At 43.9% G+C, this 15,706-nt stretch overlaps 1 protein-coding gene across 2 annotated transcripts in view; it reads left to right on the forward strand.

Moving 5' to 3' along the window:
* XRCC4 (X-ray repair cross complementing 4) overlaps nucleotides 1-15,706 on the forward strand; it is a 273,201-nt gene that overhangs the window by 37,178 nt on the left and 220,317 nt on the right. For both annotated transcript variants that reach the window (XM_038765724.1, XM_038765723.1), the window contains exon 2: nucleotides 899-1,047. In XM_038765724.1, the coding sequence (XP_038621652.1) occupies nucleotides 909-1,047 (139 nt within the window). In that variant the 5' untranslated portion in view covers nucleotides 899-908. The remainder of the gene's footprint in view (nucleotides 1-898; nucleotides 1,048-15,706) is intronic.

Consider the following 15,706-nt stretch of genomic DNA (forward strand, 5'->3'; position numbering starts at 1 on the left):
CTGCTATTTTGTAATTAGTTGTAGTTGTAAAGTTTCTTGTGGGTACAGATGGAGAATTCAGTACTTCAAGCAATCAACTGTATTTATTGATTACTTTGTGCAAAGCGCTGTACTAAGTTCTTGGAAGAGTACAATAGGATAAAATCAGTAGACATGTTCCCTGCCCACAATGACTGTATAGTCTAGAGGGGAGACAGACATAATCAATCAATCAATCAATCATATTTATTGAGCGCTTACTGTGTGCAGAGCACTGTACTAAGCGCTTGGAAAGTACAAGTTGGCAACATATAGAGACAGTCCCTACCCAACAGTGGGCTCACAGTCTAAAAGGAGGAGACAGAGAACAAAACCAAACATACTAGCAACATAAATAAATAGAATAAATATGTACATGGAAATGTACATAAGTGCTATAGGCCTGACTAGGGGGAGGGGGGCATGAATAAAATATTCCAGGCATTAATGTCTTGATATTTTTATAATAATAATGATTGCATTTATTAAGCACTTTCACCTCTCTACCTGAAATCCCTATGGAAAATCAAGGCAGGTAGTAGGGAGTGGAAAAGCTCTTGGGGGTGTAATAATAATAATAATAATAATGGCATTTGTTAAGCGCTTACTATGTGCAAAGCACTGTTCTAAGTGCTGGGGAGGATACTAGGTGATCAGGTTGTCCCACGGGGGGCTCACAGTCTTAATCCCCATTTTCCAGATGAGGGAACTGAGGCACAGAGAAGTGAAGTGACTTGCCCAAAGTCGCCCAGCTGACAATTGGCGGAGCCGGGATTTGAACCCATGACCACTGACTCCCAAACCCGGGCTCTTTCCACTGAGCCACGCTGCTTCTTTTAAGTAGAACAATCACTGATTTTTTTGTCCTTTGTCATTTTAGGTGGCTGAAAATGGAACGAAAAGTGAGCAGAATCTCTCTTGTCTCTGAACCCAGCAAAATATATTTTCTGCAAGTATTCTGGGAAAAAGAACTGAGTACTGGGTTTGCTATATCACTCACTGATGGTCTGTCAGCATGGACTGGAAAAGGTAATTCCAATACTAAATCCCTAAGACTGTAATTTTTTCTAGATCTTCATTAATTCATTATATCTGCAGCACGTTGAAAATTGTCTGCATATAACTGTGTTTTATTCAGTTTTGTTATCCAATTTATTCCCGTATTTATATTGTCAGTCATCCTGGCACATGTTTCGGGTAGAATGTTATTGCTGATCCGGGAACGTTTTTCTGACAATATGTGCCTGGCTAGCATTCAGCGTGATATTAGACACAATGGTTGTACGCTTACATATGGTGTTAGTCAAGACAAGAGTGTTGTAACACTAGATTTCCTTGAAACGTGGTTCGGCAACAATGCAACCCAAGCCTTTTGAGAGAATTGATTTTAAAATACGTCAATAGAAGGAATTCTTTTCAGTAGAAAATAGTACGCTTCCTTGGAAATATCTTTCGCCTTTTGATTTTTCAATGTGTCTTTATGTGTCCAATGATACAAAGTGCCTTGTTTTTAATGCTTTTTTTTTAGGAAATAGTGTAAATCGGCCTTTTGTATATATTTACTTCTCACACACTCTCCCCGTCTTCCTCTTTCCTAATTGACAGTGCTAGGGAAAGTTCATATCAGTCAGTGGGGAGCATACTGGTGCTTGGGATGCCTATTAAAGAACAGCAGGACTCTTCTGACTCAAATCGAAAGGAATAACGTCTCGACTCTCAGGGTGATGAAACGCTAGGAGCATCTTCAAAGGGAGGCCTCACTTACCTCATCTGTAAAATGGGGATGAAGACTGTGAGCCCCCCGTGGGACAACCTGATCACCTTGTAACCTCCCCAGCGTGCTTTGCACATAGTAAGCGCTTAATAAATGCCATTATTACTATTATTATTATTGCAAGCTGCCACGCATCAGGTAGCCCTTCTTCGTTATATTCAAGCCACATATCCATCCGTTTTAGATGGCTTAGTCATTCCCCTGCTTACAGCCAATGGACTCGATTGGTTGATCTCTCGAGGTCAGTCAATCTGTGATAATTATTGAGCATTTACTGGGTGCAGAGCAGTGTACTAAGGGTTTGGAAAAACACAATAGAGTAAGTGGAGCTGTTCCTACCATCAAGGACTTTACGGTGTAACGTGGGAGATGGACATCAAAATAAATTGCAGGTAGGGGAAGCAATTGAATCTAAGCATGATGATGATGGCATTTATTAAGCGCTTACTATGTGCAAAGCACTGTTCTAAACACTGGGGAGTTTACAAGGTGATCTGGTTGTCCCACGGGGGGTTCACAGTCTTAAATCCTCATTTTACAGATGAGGTAACTGAGTCCCAGAGAAGTGAAGTGACTTGCCCGAAGTCACACAGCTGACAAGTGGCAGAGCTGGGATTTGAACCCATGACCTCTGACTCCAAAGCCCAGGCTTTTCCCGCTAAGCCACGGTATACTTAATTCCTTGTGGGTAGGGAATTTGTTTACCAACTCTCTTGCATTGTACTCCAACACTTAGTAATAATAATAATAATAATAATGTTGGTATTTGTTAAGCGCTTACTGTGTGCAAAGCACTGTTCTAAGCGCGGGGGAGGTTACAAGGTGATCAGGTTGTCCCCCGGGGGGCTCACAGTCTTCATCCCCATTTTCTAGATGAGGGAACTGAGGCGCAGTACACTGTAAGCGCTCAATAAATGCAATCGATCGATAGATTGATAGGGGATCGAGTGGTTACCTAAGGGCTTAGGCGGATACAGGCCTAAGCATATTGGTAAATGCTTGAGGTGGGGAGTTGAGAGGGTCAGGGAAGTCTTCCTTGGGAAGTCGTGATTCCGTAGGACTTTGCAGATGGGAAGAGTGGCGGACTGACACCTGGAAAAGCCTTCACCCACGTCCAAGTTCATCCAGGGTTACTTGGGAGCGGTCCTGAGTGCGGTGTCCATAACAGTGGGTAACACTCTTTGACGTTTTGTCTTGTCGACGCGTTGGTGACGGTGGCCTCCTTCCCCCTCCGCTCCACTTGACTATCCCCCCCCCCCCCCCCCGCCCCACCCCTGGCCCTTGTTGAGTGTGCTAAGCGCCCTCCAAGCAATTAGCACGGTGCATTGCACACAGTAAGCACTCAGAATGAATGAATGAATGTAGGGGTGTGAAACAGAATGAGTTGCTGCTGTGTCGATCCCATCCGATCCGTCCTCTCCTGAGCCTCGCCTTTTCATTCATTCTGTTGTATCTGTCGCACGCTTACTGTGTGCAGAGCACTGTACTGAATGCTTGGGAGAGGACAATAAGAGAAGCAGCGTGGCTCAGTGGAAATAGCCCGGGCTTGGGAGTCAGAGGTCATGGGTTCTAGTCCAGGCTCCGCCACTTGTCAGCTGTGTGACTTCGGGCAAGTCACTTCACTTCTCTGTGCTTTAGTTACCCCTGCTGTAAAATGGGGAGTAAATACCTGTTCTCCCCTATGTTTGTATGTATTTATTACTCTATTTATTTATTTATTTATTTTACTTGTACATATTTATTCTATTTTATTCTGTTAATATGTTTTGCTTTGTTCTCTGTCTCCCCCTTCTAGACTGTGAGCCCACTGTTGGGTAGGGACCGTCTCTATATGTTGCCAAATTGTACTTCCCAAGCGCTTAGTACAGTGCTCTGCACACAGTAAGCGCTCAATAAATGCGATTGAATGAATGAATGAATGAATGGAAAGGGGAGGGAATTCTAGGCACGAGTGAGAGCAGAAACAAGGCGTTGATGGTGAGAACAAGGCAGAGTGTGTGGGCTGGGTTGTAGTGGGAGAGGAGCAAGGAGAAGTAGCGGGGTGAGAGGTGAGCCTCAAAGCCGATGGTGAGGAGTTTCTGCTAGATGCCGAAATGGGTAGGTACCCAGTGGAAGCATTTGAGGAGAGGGAAATGTGTACAGAGTGCTTTTTTAAAAAATGAAAATCATATGGGCAGCAGAGTAAAATATAGACTGGAGAGGGGAGAGGTATAGAGAAGAAGGTCAGCAAGGTGGCTGACGCAGTTTTCTAAATGGGATATGACAAGGACTCGGACCAACGCGGCAACGGTTTGGATCCCTCTGCCCATCCTCCAAGCTAGCTCACTTCCTCCCTTCAAGGCCCTGCTGAGAGCTCACCTCCTCCAGGAGGCCTTCCCAGACTGAGCCCCTTCCTTCCTCTCCCCCTCGTCCCCCTCTCCATCCCCCATCTTACCTCCTTCCCTTCCCCACAGCACCTGTATATATATATATATATATGTATACATATATATATATATGTTTGTACATATTTATTACTCTATTTATTTATTTATTTTACTTGTACATATCTATTCTATTTATTTTATTTTGTTAGTATGTTTGGTTTTGTTCTCTGTCTCTCCCTTTTAGACTGTGAGCCCACTGTTGGGTAGGGACTGTCTCTATATGTTGCCAATTTGTACTTCCCAAGCGCTTAGTACAGTGCTCTGCACATAGTAAGCGCTCAATAAATACGATTGATGATGATGATGATGAAGAGGAAGGAGCGGAGTCGAGAGTTGCCGTGCAGACCGAACTGACAGGATTTGGTGACTGACTACATGTGTGGGTTGAAGGACAGAGATGAGTCAAGGATCACACCAAGGTTTGGGAAAGGGAGAATGGTAGTGTTGTCCAACAGTAGTGAGGAAGGCCGGGGGGAGGAGAGAGCTTGGTGGACAGATAAGGAATTTGGGTTTGGGTATGTTGAATTTGACGTGTTAGTGGGACATGTAGGTAGGGATCCCTTCAAGGCAGGAGGAAATGTGAGGTTGTGGAGGAGGAGAGAGGTCAGGGCGGGAGGGAAAGCTTTGGGAGACATCCGTGTGGAGATGAAACCATGGGAGTGGATGCGGTCTTCAAGGGAGTGGGGATAAAATGAGAGTAGAAAGGAAACCTTGAATTGGGCCTTGAGGGACTCCCACCAGAGTGTCAGGGAATCAGAGGAGGGACCATTGTGCAATAACCATAGAGTTCTTTTTCTGAAAAAGGATTGAATTATATGCATTTCATCATTTTAATGTAATTGCTTTCACATGCAGGAACAAAACGTGTAATTGAATGATTGTACTCTTTTATTTCAGTATTTAAGGACCACCAAGTGTAACTGTGAGATTTGAAACTTGTCAGAAAGATAGTGAGATCACTAAGACATTTAACTAAATAGGTAAAATTTGAAAATGAATTTTCTGCCTAGTCCTCATCCTGTTCCTTTTTCTTATATGTTTTGGCATCTGTAACCTTCGACGTGGGTTATTTTTCCTTCCCTTTGAGTGTCACACTTCCTTTCAAAGTGAAGTTAAGATCCTTCAAGTCTTTTTAGTCTGTTACACGTTGAACGTCGTCGGTATAATTGCTTTAGCTCTGTTTCTGGAATCTCAGCATGAGTGAGTGTGATGTTTTGTATGATGTTGAAATATCCCTATTAACTCAGCAGCCTGGCTACTAATTATAATTGTCATATGATTCTAGTTACCTATAGGCTATTGTGAGGTAGTCATAGTCATGGGGGGATACGAGGCGATCAGGTTGTCCCCCGTGTTGGCCCACAGTCTTAAGAAGCAGCGTGGATCAGGGGAAAGAGCCCGGTCGTGGGTTCTAATTCCGCTCTGCCGCTTGCCAGCTGTGTGACTTTGGGCAGGTCACGCCACTTCTCTAGGCCTCAGTTCCCTCCTCTGTATAATGGGGATGAAGACTGAGCCCCACGTGGGCACCCTTGATTACCTTGTATCCCCCCAGTGCTTAGAACAGTGTTTGGCGCATAGTAAGCGCTTAACAAATACCAACATTATTATTATTATTATTATTATTCAAACCAAAACAACTGATCCTGTATTGTCCTCCAAAAATCTCAAACTTGAAACCCTCCTGTGATATTCAGTAGTATATAGTGAGTTCCCCATGGATATGGCTAAAGGTATGGAGACTGTCAGAACTCAGAATAATAATAATAATAATAATAATGGCATTTATTAAGCGCTTACTATGTGCAAAGCACTGTTCTAAGCGCTGGGAAGGTTACAAGGTGATCAGGTTGTCCCACGGGGGGCTCAAAGTCTTAATCCCCATTTTACGGATGAGATAACTGAGGCCCAGAGAAGTGAAGTGACTTGCCCAAAGTCCCACAGCTGACAATTGGTGGAGCGGGGATTTGAACCCACCACCTCTGACTCCAAAGCCCGGGCTCTTTCCACTGAGCCACGCTGCTTCTCTGTTTTGTTTTGCATTGTTTTAAGTGCTGGGGTAGATACAAGATAAGCATGTTGCCAACTTGTACCTCCCAAGCGCTTAGTACAGTGCTGTGCACACAGTAAGCGCTCAATAAATACGATTGAATGAATGAATGAACGTTGGGCACAGCCCCCGTCCCACATAGAGCTCCCAGATGAAGTAAATGAGGCACAGAAAAGTTAAGTTATTTGCCCAAGGTCACATAGCAAACAAGTGTGATTTTGGAGATTAAAACTGTGAGCCCCTGGTGGGGCAACCTGATCACCTTGTAACCTCCCCAGCGCTTAGAACAGTGCTTTGCACATAGTAAGCGCTTAACAAATACCATTATTATTAGTATTTATTATTAAGTGGCAGGGATAGGATTAGAACCCATGACCGTAACCTTCTGACTCCCAGCCCCATGCTCTATCTATTAGGCCATGCTGCTTTTCAGTGTCTCAGCGCTTAGTACAGTGCCTGGCACATAGAAAGTGCTTAAATACCATAATAATAATAAGAATAATGATGTCTACCAAACTCTCTTATATTGTTCTTTCCCAAGCACTTAATCCAGTGCTTTGCACACATTAAGCACTCATATATGATTGTTCAACTCTATTGGCAATCAGGGCAGTTATTGCACCCACTTTCCCAGCAGGAACATGATTAACATGATTCAAGGCCCTGCTGAGAGCTCACCTCCTCCAGGAGGCCTTCCCAGACTGAGCCCCTTCCTTCCTCTCCCCCTCGTCCCCCTCTCCATCCCCCCATCTTACCTCCTTCCCTTCCCCACAGCACCTGTATATATGTATATATGTTTGTACATATTTTTTACTCTATTTATTTATTTATTTTATTTGTACAGATCTATTCTATTTATTTTATTTTGTTAGTATGTTTGGTTTTTTTCTCTGCCTCCCCCTTTTAGACTGTGAGCCCACTGTTGGGTAGGGACTGTCTCTATATGCTGCCAATTTGTACTTCCCAAGCACTTAGTACAGTGCTCTGCACATAGTAAGCGCTCAATAAATACGATTGATGATGATGATGATGATGATGTCTACCAAACTCTCTTATATTGTTCTTTCCCAAGCACTTAATCCAGTGCTTTGCACACATTAAGCACTCATATACGATTGTTCAATTCTATTGGCAATCAGGGCAGTTATTGCACCCTCTTTCCCAGCAGGAACGTGATTAACATGACTCAATTGGTAGCATTATGTTGCCAACTTGTACTTCCCAAGCGCTTAGTACAGTGCTCTGCACACAGTAAGTGCTCAATAAATACGATTGATTGATTGATTGATTGATTTGAGCACGTAACAGTGTGCAGAGCATCCTGTGTACAGGGATGAGAGCGTGTGGGTTGTACTGCGCAAATTCCTGGATTATAATCTATTCTTTGGCATAGTTTCTCTGTCCCAGTCTTGGTGATTGAAGACAGCTCATCCATCTTCATGACAAGAGACTCCATCATCAATCAAACTAGCCCGCTTCTTTACGCATCCATGTAGTAACCGTATTGTGGTGACGGTTCCTTAGCCACTGCCTTTCTGTGAGCGTTCCCCTTTTAACATTTTTTTATGGTATTCATTGAACGCCTCATATGTGCCAGGCATCCTACTAAGCCTGGAGAACCAGCGTAGCTCAGTGGAAAAGAGCGCGGGCTTTGGAGTAAGAGGTCATGGGTTCAAATCCCGGCTCCGCCAATTGTCAGCTGTGTGACTTTGGGCACACTTCACTTCTCTGGGCCTCAGTTACCTCATCTGGAAAGTGGGGATGGAGACTGTGAGCCCCATGTGGGACAACCTGATCACCTTGTAACCTCCCCAGCGCTTAGAACAGTGCTTTGCACATAGTAAGCGCTTAATAAATGCCATCATTATTATTATTATAAGCGTTGGGATAGATACCAGCTTATCAGGTCGGACACAGTCCTTGTGGGGCCCACAGTCATCATCATCATCATCATCATCATCAATCGTATTTATTGAGCGCTTACTATGTGCAGAGCACTGTACTAAGCGCTTGGGAAGTACAAATTGGCAACATATAGAGACAGTCCCTACCCAGCAGTGGGCTCACAGTCTAAAAGGGGGAGTCCTGATCCTCATTTCACAAGTGAGGTAGCTGAGGCACAGAGAAGTTAAGTGACTTTCCCAAGGTCACCCAGCAGACAAGTGGCAGAGCTGGTATCAGAGCCCAGGTCCTTGGCTCTTTCCACTAGGCAATTATTAGAATAATAATAAGAAGAATATTAGAATAATTGTTATCAAGTGCCGTCTAGTCATTTCTGATTCCTAGCGACTCTCTGGGTGTCTTTTCTCCAGAACGTCCCGTCTTTTGCCATAATCCGTAACCTTTCTCCCAGTTCTTCCCTTATCGTTGTTATGGTCTCTATCCATCTAGCTGCCGGTCTGCTCATCAGGAAACGGCAGATAGTTTACTTCTCATTCCTCTTTATCAAGGCCCCATTCAGCCATTAATATTGCAAATCCAATAATTCGATCCGATAATTCCCCCATCTCGGTCTCCCTGTCCGATTCTCCCCGATTCTCCCCTTCTCTCCCTATCTCTGTCTCTCTCTGATTCCCCCATCTCTGTCTCTGCTTCTGTCCGTCTCTCTGATTCTCCCTCTCCCTGTGTCTGATTCCCCCATCTCTCTCAAACCCGATAATTTTTCTCCGCCGCCTAGTATTTATGGGGTCTTAAATAGCAGCACTGCATAAAGCGTCGCGCCGTGACCTCATTCATTCAATCATATTTATTGAGCATTTACTATGTGCAGAGCACTGTATTAAGCACTTGGAAGGTACAATTTAGCAACAAATCGAGAAAATCCCTGTCCACAGCGGGCTCCCAGCTAACACCATTTCCTCTAAACTGTAAGCTCCTTGTGGGCGGAGAACATGTCTGCCAATTCTGTTGTAATTCTAATCAATCTGTTGGTGATATTGTACTCAGCCAAGTGTTTAGTACAGTGCTCTGCACCCAGTAAGTGCTCAATAAATATGATTGATTTGGCCAATGTACCCTTATTTATTTATTTATTTATTTATTTTATTTGTACATATTTATTCTAATTATTTTATTTTGTTAATATGTTTTGTTTTGTTCTCCGTCTCCCCCTTCTAGACTGTGAGCCCACTGTTGGGTAGGGACCGTCTCTATATGTTGCCGACTTGTACTTCCCAAGCGCTTAGTACAGTGCTCTGCACACAGTAAGTGCTCAATAAATATGATTGAATGAATGAATGAATGAAACACTAATATCTTCCCAAGCGTTTAGTACAGTGCTCTACACACAGTAAGCGCTCAATAAATACGATTGAATGAACGAACTAAGAAGCATTAAAGAAGTTAGAGGCTGTCGAGGCAGAATCGCAGACCTTTCACTGGAACTCGGAGGAGTGCTTAGAAATGTACGCTTTAGGTTCTAGTTTGCAATTTCTTTTATTCATTCAATCATATTTATTGAGCACTTACTGTGTGCAGAGCACTGGACTAAGCGCTAGGGAAGTCCAAGTTGGCAACATATAGGGATGGTCCCTACCCAACAACGGGCTCACAGGCTAGAAGGGGGAGACAGACAACAAAACAAAACACGTGGACAGGTGTCAAGTCATCAGAACAAATAGAATTAAAGCTAAATCAATCAATCAATCATATTTATTGAGCGCTTACCCTGTGCAGAGCACTGTAGTAAGCGCTTGGGAAGCACAAGTTGGCAACATATAGAGACGGTCCCTACCCAACAACGAGCTCACAGGCTAGAAGGGGGAGACAGACAACGAAACAAAACACATGGACAGGTGTCAAGTCATCAGAACAAATAGAATTAAAGCTAAATGCACATCATTAACAAAATAAATAGAATAGTAAATATGTACAAGTAAAATAGTGTAATCAATCTGTACAAACATATTCACTGTCAGTCATTCAATCGTATTTATTGAGCGCTTACTGTGTGCAGAGCACTGTACTAAGCACTTGGGAAGTACAAGTTGGCGACATATAGAGCCGGTCCCTACCCAACAGTGGGCTCAGAGTCTAGAAGGGGAAGACAGAGAACAAAACAAAGCATACTAACAAAATAAAATAAATAGAATAAATATGTACAAGTAAAATAAATAAATAAATATGTACAAGCATATATACATATATACAGGTGCTGTGGGGAGGGGAAGGAGTTAGGGCAGGGGGGATGGAGAGGAGGAGAGGAAGGAGGGGGCTCAGTCTGGGAAGGCCTCCTGGAGGAGGTGAGCTCTCAGTAGGGCTTTGAAGGGAGGAAGAGAACTAGCTTGGCGGATGTGCGGAGGGAGGGCATTCCAGGCCAGCGGGAGGACGTGGGCTGGGGATCGATGGTGGGACAGGCAAGAACGAGGTACAGTGAGGAGGTTAATGCAGTTGCAGATGCAATTTATGCCACCACCACCGTGGCCACCTCCATATATCATTCTTTTTTTCCCCTTGGTCATTTACCTACTGATGTGACCCAATAGGGTGTGTTTTCTTTAACAGAGACAAACACCCAGACTGTTGGGCTAAAGAAGCAACTAATACGAATGAGCTCTTTTCATCAAGCTGACATTAGCAGGTGGTTTATACATCAACCCCAGGCATTGAGACGCCATCTCCTCATTAACTCATGGGACTTGGAAGTCTTAAATCAGCGCCCTTAGATTGACTATTCCAATGAGACCATCGGGAAGGAAGGTGGTATTTCAGCGTGGCTCAGTGGAAAGAGCCCGGGCTTTGGAGTCAGAGGCCGCGGGTTCAGATCCCGGCCCCGCCACTTGTCAGCTGGGTGACTTTGGGCAAGTCACCTCACTTCTCTGGGTCTCAGTTCCCTCATCCGTAAAATGGGGATGAAGACTGTGAGCCCCTCATGGGACAACCTGATTACCTTGTATCTACCCCAGCACTTAGAACAGTGTTTTGCACATAGTAAGCGCTTAACAAATACCAACATTATTATTATTATTATTATTATTATTATTATTATTATTATGGAGTTCCAGGAGTAATATGCTTCATTTCACACGTCTGGCCATAAGTACGTGCATAGATAGGAACTCACGTATAGTCTCTAACGCTTCCTTCCTCACCACCCCTTTCTCCTTTTCTCCTTCCTTTCCTCTCCAATCTCTTCTCCTCACTTGCTTCCCACCCGCTTTCTATTTTCTCAAGAGTGCCATCATTTTGCTGTCCTTTCTCTTTGCCCTTTCTATAATAATGGTAATGATGATAATAATACATAATTATATTGTACATAATTGTACAATTGTACATATTTATTACTCTATTTATTTATTTTACTTGTACATATCTATTCTATTTATTTTATTTTGTTAGTATGTTTGGTTTTGTTCCCTGTCTCCCCCTTTTAGACTGTGAGCCCACTGTTGGGTAGGGACTGTCTCTATATGTTGCCAACTTGTACTTCCCGAGCGCTTAGTCCAGTGCTCTGCACACAGTAAGCGCTCAATAAATACGATTGATTGATTGATTGATAATAGTGGTATTTGTCCAGCACTTACTCTGCACCAAGCACTATACGAAGCACTGGATTAGATAGGAGATAAAGAGGTCAGACACGGACTCTGTCCCAGTTCTTGTCAGCAGGGAGGGAGAAGATGTATGTATTTGTATGTCCACGGAATACTGCAATACGCAGAATCCCTCGCTCTGCTATGATATCCAGGATCCCTCGTTTTGTTGTGATTCCTAGAATTCCTGGCTCTGCTTTCTGCTCATGCGCCGTATATTTCTAACTGCGCCACACTTATGTAGGCCTTAGATAAGCCTTTGGCAAGCGGCCACCTCTGCCCGGTTCTGTCTAAAAGCCCGCCCCGCACCTGTTGCGGTGCGGATGCTCCGCGGATGTCCCGTGGAAGGGGGCTGCCCTTGCACCAGGACCTCGACCCCATTGCAAAGGCTCCTCTCTCTTTCTTCAGTCTCGCCTAATAATAGTAATAATAATAATGATAGCGTTTATTAAGCGCTTACTATGTGCAAAGCACTGTTCTAAACGCTGGAGACTTTTAGACTGTGAGCCCACTGTTGGGTAGGGACTGTCTGTATATGTTGCCAGTTTGTACTTCCCAAGCGCTTAGTACAGTGCTCTGCACATAGTAAGCGCTCAATAAATATGATTGATGATGTTGATGATGATGATGGAGAGGTTACAAGGTGATCAGGATGTCCCACGGGGGGCTCACAGTCTTCATCCCCATTTTACGGGTGAGGGAACTGAGGCACAGAGGAGTCAAGTGGCTTGCCCAAGTCGCACAGCTAAGTGGCGGAGCCGGAATTTGAACCCATAACCTCTGACTCCAAAGCCCGGGCTCTTTCCACTGAGCCACACTGCTTCTCATCCAAGTACCACAGTTATTATCATTGTTATTAGCGTTATCGTTAATTGGGCTGTCCCTTGAATTAATTCAGTCCCAGCAGGAGGAAGGAAAGGATCATCGCGCCAAGCCCATTTCACAGATAGGGAAACTGAGGCTCAAGGGATCCGAAAACCCCAGATCAGACTAGATCAGACTCAAACTTCCCCCTGAATCGAACCTCCTCGATTGCTGCTCCTGCGTATTCCCCTCGGAGCCAAGATGCCAGCAATCCCCGCTACAGTGTTCCCCACATCACTCATTCTAGCCCCCTCCTTCCTCTCCCCCTCGTCCCCCTCTCCATCCCCCCATCTTACCTCCTTCCCTTCCCCACAGCACTTGTACATATGAATATATGTTTGTACATATTTATTACTCTATTTATTTATTTTACTTGTACATATCTATTCTATTTATTTTATTTTGTTAGTATGTTTGGTTTTGTTCTCTGTCTCCCCCTTCTAGACTGTGAGCCCACAGTTGGGTAGGGACTGTCTCTATATGTTGCCAACTTGTACTTCCCAAGCGCTTAGTACAGTGCTCTGCACACAGTAAGCGCTCAATAAATACGATTGATGATGATGATGATGATGATGATGATGACAACTGCTGGAGACGGAGGCCGAATCCAGAATGAATCTGCTTGGAGCTAAGCTCCTGCTCTGTGGAAAGAGCCTGGGCTTTGGAGTCAGAGGTCATGGGTTCAAATCCCAGCTCCGCCAACTGTCAGCTGTGTGACTTTGGGCAAGTCACTTCTCTTCTCTGGGCCTCAGTTACCTCGCCTGTAAAATGGGGATTAAAACTGTGAGCCCCCGGTGGGACAACCTGATCACCTTGTAACCTCCCCAGTGCTTAGAACAGTGCTTTGCACATAGTAAGCGCTTAACAAATACCATCATTATTATTATTATTATTATTATAGTAAGCGCTTAACAAATGCCATCATTATTATTATAATTATTACTACTAATGATGATAACAATAATGTTATTTAGGGACTTCAGTGTACCATGTGCTGTACTGGAGTCAGTGTATGCAGATTGTATTCAGCCTAAGTAGGAGGGGAACAGGTATTAAATCCCCATTTTGCAAATGAAACTAAGGCACAGAGAAGTTAAGTGACTTGGCCAAAGCGGTACAGTAGGGCTGTTGGAGCAAATCCAAGAGATGTTGTGTCAGAAGAATTGGCAGGATTTGGCAGTGGATTGAATATGAGACTGGAAAGACCATGAAGATTTGAAGATGACACTGAATTTTCAGACTTCTGGGACAGGGACAATGATGGTGTTATTGACAAAATGGGAAAACATAATAATAATAATAATAATGTTGGTATTTGTTAAGTGATTAATATGTGCCAAGCACTGTTCTAAGCGCTGGGGTAGATACAGGATAATCAGATTGTCCCACGTGGGGCTCGCAGTCTTCACCCCCACTTTACAGATGAGGGAACTGAGGCCCAGGGAAGTGAAGTGACTTGCCTAAAGTCACACAGCTGATAAGCGCCGGAGTCGGGATTCGAACCCATGACCTCTGACTCCTAAGCCCGTGCTCTTGTCACTAAGCCATGCTGCTTCCCTAAACATGAATAAAAGCATTTATTAATCTAGGGCATTAGTATATTATTAGAAGAGTACAGTTTGCTTTTAAAAAATATATCTCATTTTATTAAATTCTAGACTGTAAGCCTGTCGTTGGGTAGGGACCATCTCTATATGTTGCCGACTTGTACTTCCCAAGCGCGTAGTACAGTGCTCAGCACACAGTAAGGGCTCAATAAATACGAATGAATGAATGAGTGAATGAAGTGGTACTGTTTGCAATCTGATGATATTAGTCTGTTTTTTGAGAAAAAAGTGTGCCTGCTTGTACTCTGTGGTGCATAAAATGACACCAAAGTGACATTTCCAGTGATATATGGGGAGGTTCTCCTGCTGGACAGGAATCTCTCTGCCTCAGTTGACTTTCTAGAAACATAATCCGTCACTATCTCCCTCCTGATGACAGCTGTTTAAAGGACCATTAGCTGGACTTGATGCAGTCTGGATGTACCATTTGCTAACATGACCTTACATTTGTTTTGTTGAAAACATATGTCATTTCATCCATTTTTATCTAGTTGGTGATTAATAGTTGCGTCGTATTTTGGAATGCTGGGTCAGTCAACCAAAATTCTATGAATCTTTTCTTTGAGTCATTGTAATAATAATAATGATATTTGTTAAGCGCTGGAGAGGTTACAAGGTGATCAGGTTATCCCACGGGAGGCTCACAGTTTTCATCCCCATTTTACAGATGAGGGAACTGAGGCACAGAGAAGTGAAGTGACTTGCCTGGAGTCACACAGCTGACAGTTGGCGGAGGCAGGATTTGAACCCATGACCTCTGACTCCAAAGCCCGGGCTCTTTCCACTGAGCCACACTGCTTCTCGACCTGTAATGCTTTAAAGTTGCTGTTTGCGAGCTCCTCCTCTGCCTCCCACCCCCTAACTCTGGGGGTCCCTCAAGGCTCAATTCTGGGTCCCCTTCTATCCTCCATCTACCACTACTCCCTTGGCGAGCTCATTCACTCCCATGATTTCAACTACCACCTCTTTGCGGATGATTCCCAAATCTACATCTCCAGCCCTGATCTTTCTCCCTCTCTGCAATCTCGTAGTTTCTCTTGCCATCAAGACATCTCTGCTTGGATGTCCTCCTATCACCCCCAGCTTAACATCAGCATATCATCATCATCATCAATCATATTTATTGAGCGCTTACTATGTGCAGAGCACTGTACTAAGCACTTGGGAAGTACAAATTGGCAACATATAGAGACAGTCCCTACCCAACAGTGGGCTCACAGTCTAAAAGGGGGAGACAGAGAACAAAACCAAACATACTAACAAAATAAAATCAATAGAATAGATATGTACAAATAAAATAAATAGAGTAAAAAATATGTACAAACATATATACATATATACAGGTGCTGTGGGGAAGGGAAGGAGGTAAGATAACATGTCCAAAACAGAACTCCTTATCTTCCCACCCAAACCCTGTCCTCCCCCTGACTTTCCTATCA

Source organism: Tachyglossus aculeatus, chromosome 23 (assembly GCF_015852505.1).
Source record: "Tachyglossus aculeatus isolate mTacAcu1 chromosome 23, mTacAcu1.pri, whole genome shotgun sequence".
Classification (NCBI taxonomy): domain Eukaryota; kingdom Metazoa; phylum Chordata; class Mammalia; order Monotremata; family Tachyglossidae; genus Tachyglossus; species Tachyglossus aculeatus.